We start from the raw sequence: 20,168 nt of genomic DNA, 5'->3' as shown, positions 1-20,168 counted from the left end.
CTCTATTTAGTAGGATGCTATAGTTTACAAATGGGTTTTTGCAAATAGCTTAAGTCCATACTCCTACTTCGTGTGGCATGTCACTAAGTTTGCAAATGTGTTTTGCAAGTGGTCATAGCGAATGCTTTAACCCTTGGTCGCATGGAACCTTTAGGTTGTAAATTTATTTTGAAAAAGTTTAAGGTTCATGTAGTTTTTACTGTGGTGGATCTTTGGACTATATTTTAGATTTGATCCAATGGGTTTGAGGTCAAACAATCAGTTGGGATGTGTAACCCTCTGAATAAGTTTTTCGTAGAGTCCAAGATCAGCTAAATCAGACATCGAGTTAGAAAGTTATCGCCGTTTCTCTGAGTGTCAGTTATGCTGGTCAAGGAGTGACGATCTGACCGCCAACGTGGGCGGTCAGACTCCTGGAACTTGTAGAGAACTTTTATCTCTCTGGAACGGGTGGCGGTCTAAACGCCAAGGTGGCTGGTCTGACCGCCAGATGTTGCCGGTTTGATCGCCAAAAAATAAAGAGTTTCAGACCTCTGTTCGAGGCTCGCAGTCTGACCGACAAAAGGGCTGGTTTGATTGCCAAAGGCCTGAAAAGTTAGTAACGGCTAGTTTTAGAGTCGTTTGTCCAGTGGCGGTCTGATCACCAGTTGTACTGCGGTCTGACCGCTAAATGTGTAGAGAAGTCAGCCTTTGAGCAATGACTACATTTGAGTTGTGGCATATATATACCCTATGTCCAGCAGCTTGTAGGGCTGTTGCTACCCCCATTAAGCATACTTGAGCTAAGTAAATTTCTCCTCACACATTTGTACATGTGTTGCACATAGAGAGAATTATGAGGCAAGATTCTTTGCATTAGTGATTGGGCTTTAAACACATTAGCTATGTACACCATTTATGGACCGGTATGGGGCAGCAACCCAATGTTACCAGCATACCAAGAGAATTATAATGTAAATGTGTGTTACAGCGCTAGAAACCAAACAGGTAATTACTGTACACATGTCAACGCATAATTCTTGCTAGAATAGTGGTGTATGATGATCTCTTCGGCTCGACGGGGATTTACGGTGATGTCAACAGACATGTTCCTACCAACAGGTCTGAAACTCTGCAAGGCCTCTTGAGAAGTGCAAAGGGAAAAAGATGATCATATATAACCAGTTCGTGATTGTGTGAAATGATAAAAGTAAGCAAAAGAACGGTATGAGGCGCTAGAGCAATACCAGTGAAGGCATTTTCTCCTCATCGGATATGGTTGAAACTGTTGAAGATCCCAGTGTAGGAAGCCGCCTTGGGTGCAGCCTTATGGAATTCCAAACACATTCCAGAATCGGAGGGTCACATCAGCTGCAGCCGATGCTACAGTACAACCGTCAGGGCTCTGCAAAATTATCACAAGGCAATGCAAGCAAGCCATAAGCAATGTGTTCACAGAAATATAATATAATGTTAAGCAAGCCACAGCGGCAAGGAAAAGCAAAAGCACACGGCGTAAGCGGGCAAAGATTACCTGAGCCATGTAAAGCTGACGGAAGACTCAAAGAAGTATAGACAGGGGGGCTAGCAGTTGGACTTAACCGTTTGGACTTACTGTTTGGGCTTAGGCGCTTGTGTGTTAACACTTGATAATTGGCATATGTGGATTGAGGAAAAAGTAATTACTGGAGGTGTTTTTTATCTAAAAATAGAAAAAGTCGGAAACGCTCAAAATCGCTTCCATAATCGTTTACATGAACTTTTATTATTTTCATTTCTGTTTCCTCATAATATCTTTCCGGCTGCTTCGAGCGGAAAACTTTGAAAACTAGCTCCGATAAAACCGGATTTACCATTTTAGTTTTTATCTCTACTGGCGGCTCGCCTGGGCGCCTGGCTTGTTAGGGACTTGGGATAAGCGCGTACACGCACCTGGTAAGCGGCAAATAGGCGAGAGTTACCGACCCGTCGCACAGTAGGACGGGTCTGCGATCGATGTGGAACCACACACACTTCTTTTTAGCCGATTAAAGACAGTTCAGTGATCATTGACAAAGTTTTGCTGTTTACAGTTACTACGTCAGCTTCATCAAGATCTGCTAGATCAAGCAAAAAATAACTCAACATTTTCAGGGTCATAGAGCTGATTTTATGGTCGGATAAGATCAAATACCAACCAGAACATGACAAAAGCAATGTGTTCAGACTCTGAACTAATGAACCTATGGTTTAATTGTAGACGGTACAGGAAGTTACCACTTACCACACTCCGATTGACTGTAGATCAAGAGTACAACTGCTCAATATACAAGTCTGATTCTTACGCAGACGAGGATACCACACAGACCCTGGACACTGTATCTCAAAAAGGGCAACAGCGATCAATTTCTCAGTTAACATGAGGAAAAATATCACCAGCGAAAAACATAGGACCCCGTATCTGCACTTGCTCCTGATTTTCTTGTGATGCAACTGTTCGCGACTTCAACCTCCAGGATCAATACATGATCAGGGTGTTCACAGTAAGCAACCTTTGAAGGCTTTCTGTAGGGCAGCTTTGTCCAAATTCCTGCCAATAAACACGAGTTTGTTGACCCTCTTCTCATCAGGATCCCATGGCTTTGCTGGGCATCCTTCCAGCATTGAGTGCACACCCTATAATTTTGAGAGTTAGCAACAAAGCAAGATAATTATGTGCTGACAAAGGATAATCAAAACACATGAGTTAAACTAGTTTGTACTCCCAGGAGTACATACTTTCGGCTCGATCCATAATTGATTCCGTTATAACTGAAGTATATACTACTTTTTAAGATGTACATACTCCTTTCTGAACATCTATTAGAGAAGAAGTATGTACAACCAGGAGTACAGAAAAAACTTCATATATATACACATATATATATAGAAAGCATATTTGGTACTCCTGGGAGTATGTACTTCTATATACATATCTCATTACATAGGGAGTATCTCGTCTGATAAATGGTATGTATATGGAGCATGCGAGTATATAAGATTATACAAGTGATATGTATAGTTTTTTAGGTGGTTTGCACATATTTTTTTGAGTGTATTACATTTTATGTATAAATACAAAAGTATTATCAAAATCTAATAAAATCGATGGACTTCCTTTCTATTTTTAATGTAGTTTACATTGGAGTATCTTAAAATGAGTATATAAATATACTCATAGTGATAAAGAAGTATATCCAGTTCATTTATGTGGTATATCGAGCTTCTCTCTAGAGCCTGGCTCGATGGATGCATTGCATCAGCTGCAATGCTGCAACGGGCTCACTCATTAGTCTCAGGTGCAGGGTCCATATCTGCTCATGCAGGCAACTAAACATCTTCATATGGTCATTGCATCTGTCCATACAGACAACTAAACACTCTTCTTTTCGGAATCACTGCATCCACTCAGTCTGCTTCTACTCGTCTAAGATATACGCTGCAGTTCTACGAAAACCTATACGGATAACCAAACACACGGATCAAGCGCAACGTCAATCGCTAATCAAAGAGCCAACAATGTCAGAATAGATCGCACGTGCGAGGATCGATACCCACATGCAACCCATGGTCGCATGACCAGTGATAAAGCTTGTGTCGTCGCTGCCCGGTCTTCAGACTATCCGCAACCGATTCTCGTCAGGGTACAGAATCCCTTCACGAAGAGATTTTCGTTCACTTCGACACCTGGGTGATTTACATGGACCCAAGTTGTAACTGCAATATAGCACAAAATGCAACTGGGTGATTTACATGGACGTAACTTCGTTATGATGCTAAAACTTCATCAAAATATAGCCTTTTTGGATCTTATTTTGTTAAGCACATTTTTTTTCCAACAATATGCTTCAAACGGATCGGCAATCCGACCTATGGTACAAAAGATATAACATTTTAAAGATTGAGATCACTAAAAGATTTTCTACATGCAAACTTGTCTGGTGGGTGGGATGGTCAATGACGTGGCACAAGCTGGTTTGTTGGCTCCTTTTTTTTGTGCATGCAGGTGGTGGAAGAGAAGCGCAGGTGGCTGCACCTGGCTTGTGCACAACGTGAGTCTGCTATGCACGTATGCGCATTTTAGACTCACCGTGTATGTATATATATATATGAAGCATATTTGTTACTCTCGGGAGTACGTACTCATACATATGTATCTTATAACATAGGAAGTATCTCATGTGATAAATGATATGTACATGAAACATGTGAGTATATAAGATCATCCAAGTGATATGTATACTTTTTTAGGTGGTTTGCACATATTTTTTTTAATATATTATATTTTATATAGAAATATAAATGTATTATCAAAATCTATTAAAATTGATGGACTTTTTTTAAATTTTTCATGTAATTCACATTAGAGTATCTTAGAATGATTATATAGTATACTCATAGTGATAAATGAGTATATCCAGTTCATTTATGTGGTATATCATAGTAAAAAGTATGTACTCCCGAGAGTACAGACTAACTTTCATATATATATATATATATATATATATATGAAGGAAGTGGGAAAAAAAACATTTTTATCAGCTACCTGAAAAACGAAGCGTCCAGTTGACTCATTTACAGATATAACACCCTTCAATCTGTACAGATCTTCCCCGTTCTCATCAACCAGTCTCTCCAGCCAATCATTCACCTAAAAAAGGCAGTAGTAGCACACCAGTTAATTTGTGCCGGCGCTTTTAGTAATAAGGGATAAAGACCCAAGGCTCGTATATTTCAGGTAAATCTGTTCAGTACATTTTTAGTCGACCCACAAGTACGCTTACCTCATCAAGATCAAGTACTCCCTCTGAAACAATGCTCACGCTAGAGACAGCTGAATCATGGATATGATCATGATGGTGTCCTACAAGACAGCAGAGTAAACTAAAATCGAGACAAGATGAAAGTTAGCAATGAAATACACACGCATCAAAGTTTCAACTTTACCATGTTCATCTCCATGGTGACAATGACCTGTCTCCTTGCTTTCTTGCAATTGGACTTCAGCCTCAATCCTGCGCATGTTTTATCTCAATTAATGAAGCAATATATGATATCTGACTCTGAGGATTACATCCCAATGTTCTTCAACACCAAAGAAAACAAACACTACTAACCTGTCAAGGTCATAGCCTCCAATTCCTAGCACAAAGTCCATGTCAACATCACCAAACTTTGCCTTTTTCATCTTTGCCATCCCATTTATGAGCTGCAAGAAGAAAATTATTTCTGTACGTATAAAAGACTATCAGCTTGCATTTTTTATCTTAAGGATTATACCAATCTACCTTGATTTTGCTAGTTAACGCCTCCAATTCTGCATCATCAACCAAATCAATCTGGATTATGGAAGTTATAGAACATTAGAAGAGCAAGCAGCATTTCCAAAAAGTTCTAGTCTTGAACCAAGAAAAGTAATTAGAGAACAAATAGTAGTGTTGATTTTATACAGTATAATACAGTAAATACCTTGTTTAATATAATCCGGTCTGCATAAGCAACTTGTTCTACTGCCTCATTTACAACCCACCTAGCTTTCACTTCATTCAAATGCTTCATGGCATGCTTGCAATCAACCATAGTAACCACACCATCAAGTTTCACATACTTAGAAACCAATTCATCTGAACAGAATGTCTCAATAACAGGACCAGGCTTTGCAAGACCTGGATAATTACATTGACTCTGTTAGATATACGGAAATCATGCATCTTTAAGGCCCGTTTGGATTTATTGCAGTTTTAGGATCTAGTACAAATACCCCTCATCCAAACACCCATTCAGGTTAAAAAATAAAAGGTAATTTTGTAATGCAGCCGGAACTTTGATCCAATGAAATTCACCTGTTGTTTCAATAACAATATGATCAAACTTGTCCCCCTTCTGCTTCACCAACTTCAGAAGCATCTTTACAAGATCTCCCCGGACGGTGCAGCACAAGCAGCCATTATTCACCATTACAATGTCCTCAGCAACGGATGAATGGCTAGCGACAAGTGAGCTGTCGATATCCACCTCACCAAACTACACACAAATGGAAAATGTGATTCTTTATGCACAGGGCCACTGAGTTTGAGGTGCTAAATTAGTGCAAATATTAGTCTACTGCAGAAGATCAAACACGAAGAGAACAATGGTATACTTGGTTTGAATATTATCTTATGCCCAGCTGAACTGCCCAATGTTGACCAGGGATAACAAAGTTGCAAGAGATACATGTAGACTCAAATCACCTCATTTTCAATAACAGCAATCCTCTTCCCGTGCTGTGAAGTTAAAATGTGATTCAGGAGGGTTGTCTGCAAAGAACAGACTCAGAACAATTAGCCAACCATACCAGACAGTCATCAGTCTCCTATAGGCGTGATTCAAAACTTGGGTAATCAGTCGAAATCCACACCAGTTGCATTTGATTTCACAAAGAGAGCACCAACTTCCAAAATCTAACCGCCGAAGAGAAGGTAACTTTTGCAGAGTACACTAGACACCGATACCATCTTACACCATTCAGTAAACACGGAAAGAAAAGGGAAGGGCGGATAGGCGAGGGCGAGGCGGCACCTTGCCGGAGCCGAGGAAACCGGTGATGACGGTCGCGGGGACGCGGGTGTCCAGCGCCTGCGCGTCGAAGGCCGCGTCGGAGAGGTTCCGCGAGAACACGGTCGACGGCGGCGGCGGAGGCGGTGCGAGCGCTCGGGAGCGTCTGGAGAAGGAATCGAGAAGGCCGCGGAGAAGAGCAGTGGCGGAGGAGGAGGCCGACGTTCTGGTCGCCCTCGGAAGCAGCAACCGCGCAGCCGCGGCCGCCATTGGACGGGGGCTAGGCTTTGGCTTGGAGTTTCGCGGCGGCCGTGGGGTTTACCTGACGCTGCGACTTCTCAAGAATGGGAGAGGAGGATCCTGCAATTTGTGATGATGTTTTCTATACAGTGTCTCAACGGAAAGATAAATATTAAATATGGTAACATCAAATATAAACTTCAGTTATGTAGATATAGGTGTGTTATAGAAATACCGTTGAACGAATATTTTAGAAGAGATATTGTAGTTTGATTTCAGATAAGATAAAAATAGAGGAAAATATTATTCATTAATTTTCCTTCTAATTTTTTTATTTATTTTTATTAATAAAACGAGTTTCATATCTGTAGTCGATAATAGACGGGGAGGTTGAAGGACGGAGATGAATGGCAAAATTAGGTAAATTATTTAAATTTAAGGAATGTTTATTAGATGGGATGAGAGTAGAGGAGAGGTGACACGAGAATCAACTTGTGTTTTATATAATAGAGATAAAAAAAAAATTCTGACCCCTACAACTATTTTTTAACCAACACCTAAAAATACCAAAACAAATCAGGTTTAGGGGAAAATAAAGAGAAAGCTAGCCTCTTCTAACACTACCACAAATACTGGCGTCGAGTTGCTTGTTGCTAATTAACAACTCGTAGCTATCACCATCTAGTATACCATTTGTTACTATCATGATGAAAATGTATTGGTATGCTGCATCATCATAGAACGATACCTTCAAGGAGAAGACCGACGCTCGGGGACGCTGTCATCACCAGATCCGATTGAAGAATCAAACGAAAGCTTTCACCTAAATTTAACACCACATAATCAACACCCTTCGATGTCGTGAGAAGCCAGCATGATAACTTTTTTCGCTGTGTCCAATTATGAGGAATGAGAACAGTCACCGGTGATCTTGTGGAGAGGCCGAACCAACCGATCTGAGAAAATATGGCACAATACTAGATAAACTTGCGAGAGACAACCCAAATCCACCACGACCTAAAAATGCTCGGATCCGATAGAGAGTTGCAGGGATGGAGTGATGATTGGCGAGATGATTGCCGTCCTTAGTCAGACGTAATGGATGAAAAGAGTGTGGCATGTCGAACTTGACTCCTCGCACAGTCTCAGATCGAAACAACAGGGTGGAGCAAACCCACCACACCACACCGTCGGGAGGACACACCTAAGTAATCTCCCTCCTCCTTTTTCATATCATATCTGAAATCAAACTACGACATCGCTTTAGACGTATTTGTTCAATGGCGCTCCGATAGCACATCCATATCTCTAAATCTTAAATTTGTGTTTGATGTTACCGTATCCAATATTTATGTTTTCGTTGCAACTCAAAAGCACTTGGGCCAGTGATCATCAAGGGTGTCTTTGGTTGCCTGTATTAGAGGCATTTTGGCTCTGTTCGTATGTATATTCCCATGGAGAAGATTGTTTAGTTGCATGCATGTATTGTTCCTCCCTGCATCCGTGGATACAATTATACGATTAGAACCTGGCTTGTGGATACGTTCGAATCGAGCTTCTCTCTAGAGCCTAGCCCGATGGATGCATTGCATCTACTGTAATACTGCAACGGGCTCACTCATTAGTCTCACGTGCAGGGTTCATATCTACTCATGCAGGCAAACAAACATCTTCATATGGTCATTACATCCGTCCATACAGACAACCAAACAATCTTCTTTTCGGAATCACTGCATCCACTCAGTCTGCTTCTACTCGTCCAAGATATACGCTGTAGTTCTACGAAAACCTATACGGATAACCAAACACACGGATCAAGCACAACGTCAATCGCTAATTAAAGAGCCAACAATGTCAGAATAGATCGCACGTGCGAGGATCGATACCCACATGCAACCCATGGTCGCATGACTAGTGATAAAGCTTGTGTTGTCGCTGCCCGATCTTCAGACTATCCCTAACCGATTCTCGTCAGGGTACAGAATCCCTTCACGAAGAGATTTTTATTCACTTCGGCGCTCCAACAGTTTCCCTTTACGATTCTCGTCATGAAAGGATTCCCAAGATCATTCACTTCAGTACGAGATTCTTTCACATTTCCTTTTACGAATCTTTTCAAAGTAAATCTGTTGAAGATGAGAGAAAATAAAAGAAATATGAACAAAGAGAAGAATCAGGAAGGAAATGAAATGAAGAAAATATTGTTAGAATGGTCTGGAGCTTTGCGGAAGTGGTTCCTCTTATGTAAATATCGGAGTGACATGATCACTAATACGTAAGGCCCACTGAGAGTGACTCCACGCGTCAACAAACATGTAAGAGGACAGTGCTCGCCATACGCGACCACAAAGCACCATGCCTAAAACCGGTAATGGCTGGATCCGGCGACCCGACGGCGGATCGATCTGCTTCGTGTACAGATCCACCCAAGAGCGGCCGCAACAGGCCACGCTGGTTCACCATCGTCGCCCACGACCGCGCCACGGCGCAAGGCCGGTGATGGTGGGATCCGACGACATCGGGGACAGATCGATCTGCTTCATATGCAGATCAGTCCAAGAACGGCGGCAAGCAGGCCAAGCCAGCACATCGCTATCCCACGTCGCAGCCAAATTTGGAGACAGAGGGGGAGGTGGTGCCGATGGCCGGGTGCACGGCGAAGGCCTCTGTCAAGCCCCAACTCAACTCGAATAGAGGAAAAGCAAATGAACTTAAATCCAACTGGAATTGGAGATAGTTCGTGGAGATGAAGCCACGAGGAACAGCTATATTAATCTACTTTAGCTAGTGTCTACCATAATCCATCTCAGTTTGTCTATTATACAGACTTGGCTTTATAGCCACAACAGCGGTAAAACCTGGTTCAGTAATAACAACATTGGCTATAATTACCGGACATTAAACAGTAACGACCAACTACCGAACGATAAAAGGAAAAGAGACATCCGCCGTAGATTAACTTCCAGCTCATCCTAGCCATCCAGTGCATAGAGTGCAGGCTTGACAGCCTCGATCCATCCGTTCACGTCCACCTCGAGGTGGCGTGGGACGACGACCTCGATTCGCAGCGCAGCTTCATGATCCGGCAGCGGCATGCGACGACGACGACCTCGATTCGCGACGCAGCCTCATCGATGCGACGCGCGACATCGACCACCGTGGTGCACGACTTGGAAAAGCAGATCGCCTCGGGAAGCAGCACGTCCGGGCGATCGCGGCCCGTGCCCGTCGCGCGAGCCCAGTCGCCGCCGCGGCGAGAGATCCGCGGTCCTCGCTCGTCTCCACGTACAGGCAAGTTGCGACCTGCCCGTATGTATGTAGGAGAAACAAGATGTGATTGTCGATGCGATCAAATTGAGATCGCACACAAAACTGGCTCCAAAACCTATGGTTTCAGGCGCACCCGAAAACCTAGGAGGGAAGATCTCGATCTGAATCGGGAACTCCGACGCAGGAGAAAGTGGAAACCGAGACTGGTGCGGCCGTCGGCTGAGCGGAGTCGTCGTCGTCGTCAAAGATTGGCGGCGACTTCTGATGGTGTCTCAAACACTTATCCGATGCTGATTCTGCAAATCAACTTGAAGCGAAGATATCTTTCGTTTTCCTCCACTAAACTCACCGTTCAATTCTGAATTGTCAAGCACCATGCTCGGACTCCAGGTAAGTAGTGACCCGGAACATCCCAATGTACTATGCACCAAGTCTAGCATTAGCTTTTCTACGATGCACTTCATTTCTAAAGCCATGACCAGGAATTATAGTTGGAACCAATCCATGATCTAGAAGCAAAATGCATAACCATCAGCATTTCAGCACAGTAAACAGAAGAGGAAACAATACACTTTACAGAACTAAAATAAACCGTAAGCTATTAGCAGATTTAAGGCAACGACATAATTCTTCAGTACATCCAAGCAAGCCAAGCCTTGCTGCTGGTTTTACAGAGAAGGGATAGGTGAAGGCTTCTTAACAAAGAAACTACAGCTGCAGGGCTATAGGCTACAGCAGCTCACTTCTTGCCCTTGCGCGTAGACTTTCTTGATTTCTTCTTGTTTTTCTGCTTCTGCGCTTTATTTTTTGAAGTGGAGCAGACAGCTGTTGCTTCTTCCTTGGCTGGTTCCACCGCATTTCTTCCTCCTGTCTCTGGTTCATTATCTGAACATTCACTCCATTCGTCGTCTCTGTCCGTGTGAAATTGGGCAGGAGGTGCCGATTCAGCCCTTCTGTCAGATTCTTTTACGGAACCTCTTTCAAAGCGCAGAAAACTGATGATCTCCTGCAGCTTGTTTTCGCCATCTTTCCACATTGAGTAAAGGTCCTCGACAGTAGGACAAGCTCTCTTCTTCCTGTGATAACACAACAGTTTTAATGCTCAAACAAAGATAGGAACCATGGGAATAACCTACAGGCCTATAATGAGTCCATTACTGGAGTGCTCACATGACCATTTCTTTTTTATTTCATGACTAAATGCCATGGAGCAAAACAAGGAGGCTACCCTACCAACTGGTGCAGTTGCATCTATAAACCAGTAAAATATCATAAATGCTGGCATTAGTATTGGCTTACCCATACTGTTCTTCAAATTGACTGCAGATGTGCTTGATCTCTTCCAAAAGTTGTGCATAGATATTGTCTGGAGGGCCTCTTTGCTCCAGCCAAGAAAGGGCAGTTCTAAGGAATTGAATAATACACCTTGCATCCTTCTGCAAAAATTACCATACTAAATATGTATATCTAACAGTCGAGAAGCATTGTGACAAAAAAAGGAGAATTATCAAATAAACATAACAACTTTCAATTCACCTGGCCGCCTAGCATCAAGACTTGAAACAACTCAAATTTCTCCCAAAAGGGAATATTATCATCAATCAAATGCATTTCACATCTAGTCTCCATCTTGTTTTCTTGGGCGCTTGCGGCAGGGAGATTTCCAAAAGTAACATTGCAGATTTTGTTACCATCAAGTTTGATTTCTTTTTGCAGCAGAGATTCCTGCTTTACAACACTTGGCTCTTCTGGACAAAGAAGCGCCATTACCTTATTAACATCACTCAAATCTGCACAGCTAACTATATAAGCATTCAAGTGACGACTGATTGGCCGGCCTTTTGGTGACCTAAGAACTACCATGCGATTTCCGATTGCTGCGAGTGCATCAGCAAATATTCTTGTGAAGTTGTTCTGTTTGCGAGGCCCCATTTTCAGGAAATGTACAATCTTTTCAGAGAATTCCAAAGGTAAGTCCTCGAAAACTCTGAACCTCATGAGGAAATTACTGACCTCGTAGCAATCCCCCGAAGAAAGAGTTGTCGCCACCAGATAAAGCGTGACTACTAGTCTCAACAGGACTGGAATGTATGAGCTAGTTGGAGTTGAAGTCTTCCGAAACCACTCTTGAATCATACGCTTGTCTTTCAAGAGATCAATGATGGACTTGTATATGAAACGTCCTGATAAGAATGCTGTATCGTCCAAATCCAAATCTTGGCTATCTGCGCTAGAAACCAGGCAGGTACTGAGGTAATCCTTGCAAGCACAACTCTTCAACATCTTAATCAACAGAGATTTCGTGCAGAACATACAACCATTCAATACAAGATGTGACGAAGCTAAAAAAGCAAGGGACTCCATGAGATCCACATAACATAACGGAGATATGTAGTCTGGTTCAGCCCTCCAATTTATATTGAAAGTAAATTCAAGAGCCAGCTTAAAGTTCAAGATCAAGGGGGCTCTGCCAACACCACTGTCAAGAAATCTCTTCAAAGATTGAAAAAAAATTGCCCACTCTGAATCTCTGTCCAGGTATTGCATAAGTCTTGAAAGCAGCATTTCATCCAATCGTGCTGTGAAGAGTAGAAGCATGGTAATTCTTCCGAGATGCCCATAAGTCAACTTATTCGCTGGCCCAAGATATGAACCAAGTGAATCCGCAATCAAACCAAATGCAGCCGGTGTATCAATTATATGCAAAAAGCTCTTTGTTGTTTCATCCCTCCAGGCCAAGCAAAGCAATTCAAAGAAGTGACGTTCGTAGAGAATGAAGAAATTTCTTAACTTTTTAGAATATTTTGGATGTGCAAACTCTGATTCTTTCAGAAATTTTGCAATTTCATATATAACAGTGATAATTCTCCACTGGTCATATGGAGATGATGCCTTCTTTGGAGAAGTTTTAACTAAAGACTCCAATTTCTCGAGTAAACTGAAACCAACATAAGACAGTTCATTTATCAAGAAATCATGAGCACATGACTGGAACTGGAGGGCATCCAGCCAAAATCTGCTGCCATCTTGCTGCAAAAAACTTCTTCCCATGTTAGAAAGCCAACTTGAGTCCATATTAAGCACCACATATCGACTGTCACCATCTTTTCTCAAACCAAAGTACTTAGCACAAAGATCCTCACACATAGATGCAGAATCATTTGATTTTGGATACTCAGAATGATGAAGGTGCATTAGCACTTTAACTACAATTGACCTCCAGTGGGCCCAAACACACGCTAGAGTTTCAGGTGATACCAGATTACAGGCCAGCATATTGTGATAATAACTTTCATCTTCAGATACTGGCTCTAATTCAAAATTATATCCAGAGTTTTGAAACTGAAGATGAACATCAATAATCGAACGAGCAGAAATAAATTCGATAAACAACTTTCCACATTTTCTACCCTCAAGCAAGTTGTAGGTTAATCTGGCAAGAGATTTATGTGTATCTGATAAAGCATCTGCTTCCAAGCAAGCAAAGCACTCAGATACTTGCTTTGCCATCTCTTTCGCTTTTGCAAGCAATTGTTCCTTTTCTGTAAAACTTTTTGGAGGCCATCCTCTACTATGTGAAGCCCAAAAGGAGCTCGCAGTGACGTGAAGGAGGAGGAGCTGTGTGGCATTCTCAAACAACTCTGCCTTCTCGAGCATGTTTACCTCTAATAAGACATCTCCTTTATGCTTTGCTATAACTGCAGCTTCCAGGAAATTACCCATCTCCATCTCTATACTCAACAGTTCATCCACAAGATTCCTAGAATTTAAGAATGCACGCACATGATCCATAGAGTTGAAAGCCTTAACAAATGGCATCATGTGCTTTATGTCTCCATGTTTAAAATAATGCAAAGCACAGTTTTCTAGATATGTCTTTTTAACTGCAGCAACCTCTGAGGAGTTGAAGTTCTCACATAAATTTTCCTTTTCCAACTGTCGCAGGAACTCCAAACCCAGACTCAAAAGTTTTCCTTCTGAGCAGCTGGATAAACACTTTGTATAACATTTTGCTTTGAAGTACACTTCAGCTGCCTGAGACCAGCAATGAGTGTTAGCAAAACAGTCCCCAGCATCCTCAAGCCTTGAAGTACCACACTTTTCCATATAGACCATTCCTATGTCAACCGAAGGAAAAATCACATTAGATGTTACAATGTTTACTAAGATAGAGCTGTGTGATGCGCGAAGTAAGAACTATTGGTAAAAGAATAGCATGTCTGCAATTAATAGGGGAAATAGTGACAAGTCGATACAACAGAGGGCATAAAACTTTATAAGAGGGAGATTGCCAAATTTTTGAAAGTTTAAAATCTTTCTGTGTTAATCTTTAAGAGCAGCTTACCACTTACAAGCAGGTAATAGAAAAACATTGAAAGTTAACACACCTGCTCTCTTGTAGTCACCTAATTTGATGTAGCAAGCGGCAGCTTTTTCATGCATGTCAATAGATTCGAAAATCTCTGACGCTTTTCGCAAGGAAGCTTGGCCCATCTCCAAATTTGTGGAGATGACACGGTCAGCAGTTGCGAGAAGTCCAGCAGCTCTTGCCCACTTCTCTCTATATGCATCACCGGCTTTTTCAAAGCACATTGTAGCCATCTCAAATTGCCCCTCATTGAATAACTAAAAATAAGAAGATATACATTTGTTACATAGAATAACAATAGTAAAGAGAAGTACAGAAACATCATGCATGGAAAAGGTATGACCACATAGACCAACTGTCAAACAAAAAGGTCCACCAATTTAATATTAAAAAATAAAAACTCAAATTTCCTAGTCTTCAAGCATAGGCTCAAGAACTAGCTTTACACGTCAAAACGTCAAAGTGTACAGCACGAACCTTGATACCCCGTAGCCTCCAATCATCGGCACTGCTCCCTGACTGCATTGCTTGAATGAGTGAAGAATCAAGTAATCTAACCTCCACAATGCACAACTTCTTCCAGTAGTCAAACATCGGTTGACAGTATTCATCTGCATTCTCACATATCCAGAGCCGTTGCCTAGTACGTGTGATTGCAACATAGAGCTGCTTCAGTTCTGAGCAGAGAAGATAATGCTTGTTTCTGTCGAAATCTGGATGAGAGATTTCTTCGGATAATGCTATAACATCTTTGTTTTTCATGTATTCATACACAACTCTCCATTTGTTCCTTAATGGTGATGAACTGAAAAAGTTGTACAGCAGCACGTCCTACACAATATAATTTGAAAGGAAGAGGTATCCCCAAAGTAAACTTAAGAAAACATAATTTACAGAGGATTATAATTGCAATACGAGTAAAATTGAATAGAATTGATAGGTTCATAAGTCATACCTGGAACTCGAGGCCCTTACATTCAACAATAGTCAAGACAAGAGCTTGCTTATCAACAAGCTCCACAATTTGTTTCCTTGTGGCATCATCACGAACCAATATGACTTGCTCAGCACCAAACCCAAGCTGGTTACCATGTTTACTTTTGCTTTCTCCAAAAATAGTCAATATTGCATTCTCGTCGTTCACAGACTCAAGCAGCACAGGAGCTTCTCCGTATACAAGCCCAGTCTCTGGATTAAGCTTGTCAACACACGATGGGAAAAAGTAGTACAAGAGGCTCATTATACTCTGAGCCATGCGAAGGATGCCACAATGTGTGCGAAAATTTTGAGTGAGTTGGAACATATCGGTGAGATGAACTTGTTTTCCATGTTTAGTCCCTTGGTTGCATCCTTCGATTTCTGAGAGGAATGAGGTATAAAACAGTGAGCGAATATCTTCAAACCTGAAATCGATACCCCTTGCTATAGTTTGTGCCGTGTCACCAGCAAAAACAAAGCCTTCTTTGAAGTTCCTGCAGACATACTTAAGAAGTGCTATTTGTGTCATGGTAAGATCCTGCACCTCATCTATGTAAATAAAATCCACCAAATCGCCATTGTAACCCTCGGAAACCAGACTGCTGTGAAGACTGTTGACAAAATCTGACAAATCGAATTCTCCTGCTGTGCACTTCATACTCTCGTAATCAAGAAAAATATCATAAATCCTTTCTCTCAACTCACTGTTCAGTGATGAAAATCTTTTATCAGAGAGCATCACATAATCCAGCCTTTCAAGTTTGCCACTGGAGGGCCTGTTTGCTTGGTATCCACCCTTTATGTGAGAAATTATTTCAGTGAAGACAGTTGATGCATCAAGTCTCTTCGTCAGTCCATCATTGAAATGAGGCCAATAGGAAGCAGCAAACTTCTCAAAGGTAACTTCCTTCAATTCAATAAAAGCTTGCAACGCACGAGATTTGGAATGCCCTCTTTCAATGGTAGACTTAAATTCACCATGAAACATATCAAAAAATGAACTCCGGAATGTTCCATCAAGCATCATCAAGAATTTGCGGTACGTTATAGTTAGAGGATAGTGCTCCCCTGGTAGATCACTAAAATTATCAGGTATATCTGTAAACTCTTCCAGATCAATGATATCATGCATATGAAGAATGTTAGGCTGATCAGAGACATCACCGGAGCCAAATCTATAAAGAGTCAAAATAACAAGATTAATATGGGAAACATGCCTGACAGGTAATCGAAGTCTTTTCTTTCAGAATAGGCAACTAAATTAGTATGTGTAATTCCAAAGAAAAAGATATCTCAAAGGTAAAATCTAAAGAGTGCAAGTTATTGACAATTGAAAAGTTATCTTAACTATGTCCTCCACAATAAAAATAAATAGATGAAAAACAACTAATCTCATACAACTCTAATTCTGATAGCTTTACCTTTTAAGTCTGCGAATCTGATTCTTTATTGCTGAACAAAGTTTTGGGCTTACGGTGATAAAGACTTGTTTTACGAAACTTTCTGGTTTGCTTGTGTCCTCCATCGGCATAACATTTTTGTTATCAGCCCCAGATAAATTAACTTCGCCCAAATCAATCCCTTGGGATGCAATCAAGGACAGTTGCTCTATTTGAATCAGTTTCATTGTCAATACAGTGGTTTTCCCAGTGCCTGACCTCCCAAGTATAAAACTAGTGAGTGGGAATCGAATTATCGCCTCCTCTTCATCGGTCAGTTCAAAGGGAATATCAATTTCAGTACCATCAGTAGCTGTCAGCAAATGTTTTGCCACACCAGATGATAAAGAGTAAAATTTCATCAGCAAGAAGCTATCATTAACTTTTGTATTCTCCAGAGCACATGATGTGTCCACATGATCATGATCTCCCTGATCATCAACTCTTGTATCCTTCTTATACCGAATAATATTTTGCTCATCATCCCAAACGACAGGAACTTCCAGTTTCCTGTCATCCAGAATAAAAAATGAAGCAACGAAATAAGAAGAACAAACACAGGTGTTACAAGATGCAAGGCAAAATTAAGATAATCATGAACGACATTGATTTAACATGAAGCACCCAAATTGGGGAGAAAAAACAAAGTGCATACAGGCAAACATCCATTATACGAGGACTTCCAGCACAAGGGATGTTAGAATGATTCTATCTTTCCCGTGTGACTAAAGATCATAAATATGTAGAATACAAAGACTCCCAAGTCAGAAAACTACGCAAATCCAGAAAGTACTCCAATTCTATTTGTTTGATTAAACATTTGCCGGCTATTACGTCAGTAGCTTCTTCTTTAAGAATTTAAGTTCCACAGTTTATAAAGCGTCAATTGAAACAAAATCTACAGAATGAGAGTATAAATCGGTCGGAAACAAGCATACCCCTCTGTCTGCACTCTTCTGCAGTGATCAAGGTAATCATCTGTGTACATGGAAAAAAGATTTTCAAGACGTTGAACAGTTCTTGCAACATGTTGGTGTGACAAGAGGTCCCAAATTCTTATTATCTGGAAATAACTTTTATTTTTCTCCAAATCAGTACTCCAAATAAGATAAAGGCCCCTGATCCTGTATACTTTTGCAAGCTGGAAAGCATCAGTTGCATCAGAGTTCTTTATAGTTGTCCGCCAACCACCACCAAGATTGACAAGCTTTTGGAGTACCTCCCTCCTTAGCTGCGGAGATTTTAGTTTCGTGAAAGACTTTCTAAAGTTGTCACTAAGAATGACCTGTTAAGTTGACCATACACAAAAGAAGACCTTAGTAAAAAGAAGTATTCAAGAAAAATAACAAGAACTGCATATTCTTTTTTTATAAAAAAAAGAGATTTAGGACACTCCTAATATGGTTTATATAAAAGAACAATGTAATTGACATATCACAATAAAAGAGCACAGATGTCCTTGTAAATACTAAGCACAAACCACTTACAATGAGAGTGAAAAACCTAACAGAGACAACTAAATCATAAAATCAACAATATGTTCCAAAAGTAGCCACATCTAGTTCATGACCTAAAGGAATTGCATATTCATGAAGTGAAGTCCATTTGCAATTGGGACCGTTTATTTCAATGCAATGACATGCGGTTCTCCTAGAAAAAATAAGAAATGAAGTCCATGACAACAAGCGGATTCCATTGGGCACAGATGTACATAGATGCGGCTTGCATTTCAGGTAATAGGTGATAACTATGAACTAAAGTCTAAAGTACATAATCAAACAAATCAACTGAATTAGAGGCTTGGGCTAAGAACTCAGTCCATAGAAGTGATTGCATAACATATGTCGCTCCAATACAAATCAATGTCAACATGTTCAATATTATGACTATCAAGGCTCAAGAGATCAATGTCATACAATATTGAGAAGTGCCTAGCGTTCACTAATTAACTGCTTCAATAATTGTAGACCGTCTGTTACCTAATATTAATGAAGCAGTTGGACCAAGAAATGCACGCAATTATTAGATAAGATAAATAATTTTCAAGAATACATGATAGTACAATCAAATACAAACTGACTAAACAAAACTGTCATCTTACCTTCCATCTAGTATTGCTGAAAACTGCTGAGTCAGCATAAAGCAGATCATCAAGTTCATCAAGTTCATGCTTTACATGCAAAATCAACTTACACATGGCTGTGTCATTAGTGGCATTGAAAACACATTTACGTCTCTGAGCATCAGCAACAAGGTCTGTCCAAACTGTCCCACTTTTGTTCAATGTATTAGCATTCCCAAGAATCCAAAGACAATGCCTGCATCAAATAAAGCATCCATCAGGCAATTTATGATTATCATTATCAGTTATAGTTACAAAAATAGTTGACAACGAGATGCACACCTTGCTCTAGTAAGAGCAACATTTGTTCTTTGGTTATCAGCAAGAAATCCAACATCACCCCTCCCATTGGACCTAACTGTTGATAGTATGATAATGTCATCTTCTTCTCCTTGGAAACCATCAACGGACTTGACCCTGATCTGAAAGCCATCACATGTATCATACTTTTTGCCAAGTCTGCCTTTGATTGCCTCAACTTGAGAACTATATGGAGAAACTACACCAATGCTGAGCCCTTGGCCCGTTCTTTTCCAAGCTGCAGGAAGACAAAAGACATATAAGGTCGTTGATCCCCTTAGGAGTCATTTTTTTCGTATTAATGAGATAACTTTCTTAAGCAAACTAAACTTAGCAGCTGTGCCAGGCAATAATTGACTCAACTTTACTTCTATTCACATTAATATAGTTATTTTAACAAACTGAAGATGCAAAATTATTAGAGTGCGACCATGCAATGGGCAATAATTCTCCATAATGAGCTGTTCCATCTCATCCACTTAATATTCTGAAAGGTGGGGAAAAATTCTTTGATGAGAACAGAGACAGAAAATGTATAGTTACCTGTTGTGCTGGAAAATACATGAAAAGGGACTAACACATATAGTAAACAGAATTTTCATACTCATCTTTTCCAGTAAACATCTAACGAGATGCACACATCACAAGTTGGACTCCATAATCCAGAATTAATCGAACACCTTTATGGTTATGTAATGTATAACACAAGACGATAAAAGCTCCTAAGAAGCCACATATTTATAACGACCAAATAGCTTCACATACAGAAATAGATTCAGCAATATCCTAAGTTAAGAAGTTAGGGTTAAAAATGGATATGGTTAAGCCTAGACATACATTTATAGATGATTTTGATCAAGTGCACTACAACAGCAACTTCAACCAGGTTTCGCCAACTGTTTCCAGCGCCCTCCTT

At 40.7% G+C, this 20,168-nt stretch overlaps 2 protein-coding genes across 4 annotated transcripts in view; both read right to left on the bottom strand.

Moving 5' to 3' along the window:
• Positions 1–1,013: 1,013 nt before the first annotated feature.
• Positions 1,014–6,904, bottom strand: LOC133924892 (uncharacterized). Of its 3 annotated transcripts, XR_009910857.1 has the most exons (12): positions 6,559–6,904; positions 6,231–6,296; positions 5,841–6,021; positions 5,467–5,663; positions 5,286–5,336; positions 5,115–5,206; positions 4,945–5,012; positions 4,782–4,861; positions 4,544–4,648; positions 2,243–2,634; positions 1,227–1,384; positions 1,014–1,122 (listed from the first exon to the last, which is right to left on the bottom strand). XR_009910857.1 is itself a non-coding variant. In XM_062370625.1 (10 exons), exons 1-10 carry the CDS (start codon positions 6,802–6,804, stop codon positions 2,497–2,499), a joined length of 1,224 nt encoding a protein of 407 aa, XP_062226609.1. In that variant the 5' UTR covers positions 6,805–6,904; the 3' UTR covers positions 2,022–2,496. The 3 variants fall into 3 exon arrangements, 1 of the variants encoding a protein (XP_062226609.1); XR_009910858.1 differs by lacking the exons at positions 1,014–1,122; positions 1,227–1,384 and adding an exon at positions 3,556–3,714 and having other exon boundaries at positions 2,495–2,634; XM_062370625.1 differs by lacking the exons at positions 1,014–1,122; positions 1,227–1,384 and having other exon boundaries at positions 2,022–2,634.
• Positions 6,905–10,529: 3,625 nt separating this feature from the next.
• LOC133924891 (uncharacterized) overlaps positions 10,530–20,168 on the bottom strand; it is a 14,793-nt gene continuing 5,154 nt past the window's right edge. The window contains exons 4-14 of the mRNA XM_062370624.1: positions 20,090–20,168; positions 19,235–19,490; positions 18,932–19,148; positions 17,769–18,115; positions 16,813–17,340; positions 15,369–16,566; positions 14,891–15,244; positions 14,433–14,670; positions 11,581–14,162; positions 11,344–11,480; positions 10,530–11,120 (exon numbers count right to left, since the gene is read on the bottom strand). The exon at positions 20,090–20,168 is cut by the window's right edge and continues 246 nt beyond it. Coding sequence (XP_062226608.1) covers positions 10,784–11,120; positions 11,344–11,480; positions 11,581–14,162; positions 14,433–14,670; positions 14,891–15,244; positions 15,369–16,566; positions 16,813–17,340; positions 17,769–18,115; positions 18,932–19,148; positions 19,235–19,490; positions 20,090–20,168 — 6,273 coding nt within the window. The 3' untranslated portion in view covers positions 10,530–10,783. The remainder of the gene's footprint in view (positions 11,121–11,343; positions 11,481–11,580; positions 14,163–14,432; positions 14,671–14,890; positions 15,245–15,368; positions 16,567–16,812; positions 17,341–17,768; positions 18,116–18,931; positions 19,149–19,234; positions 19,491–20,089) is intronic.

This window comes from Phragmites australis, chromosome 7, assembly GCF_958298935.1.
Source record: "Phragmites australis chromosome 7, lpPhrAust1.1, whole genome shotgun sequence".
In the NCBI taxonomy this organism is placed as follows: domain Eukaryota; kingdom Viridiplantae; phylum Streptophyta; class Magnoliopsida; order Poales; family Poaceae; genus Phragmites; species Phragmites australis.
This window is presented reverse-complemented; position numbering and strand designations above follow the sequence as displayed.

Bases quoted from the DNA above. Each gene is read 5' to 3' on its own strand.
- LOC133924892 (XM_062370625.1), bottom strand. From the start codon at position 6,804: ATGGCGGCCGCGGCTGCGCGGTTGCTGCTTCCGAGGGCGACCAGAACG. The intron at 5,664-5,840 runs GTGAATTTCATT...GTAATTATCCAG, and splicing joins TATTGTTATTGAAACAACAG to GTCTTGCAAAGCCTGGTCCT. The intron at 5,013-5,114 runs GTTAGTAGTGTT...AAACATGCGCAG, and splicing joins GGAGGCTATGACCTTGACAG to GATTGAGGCTGAAGTCCAAT.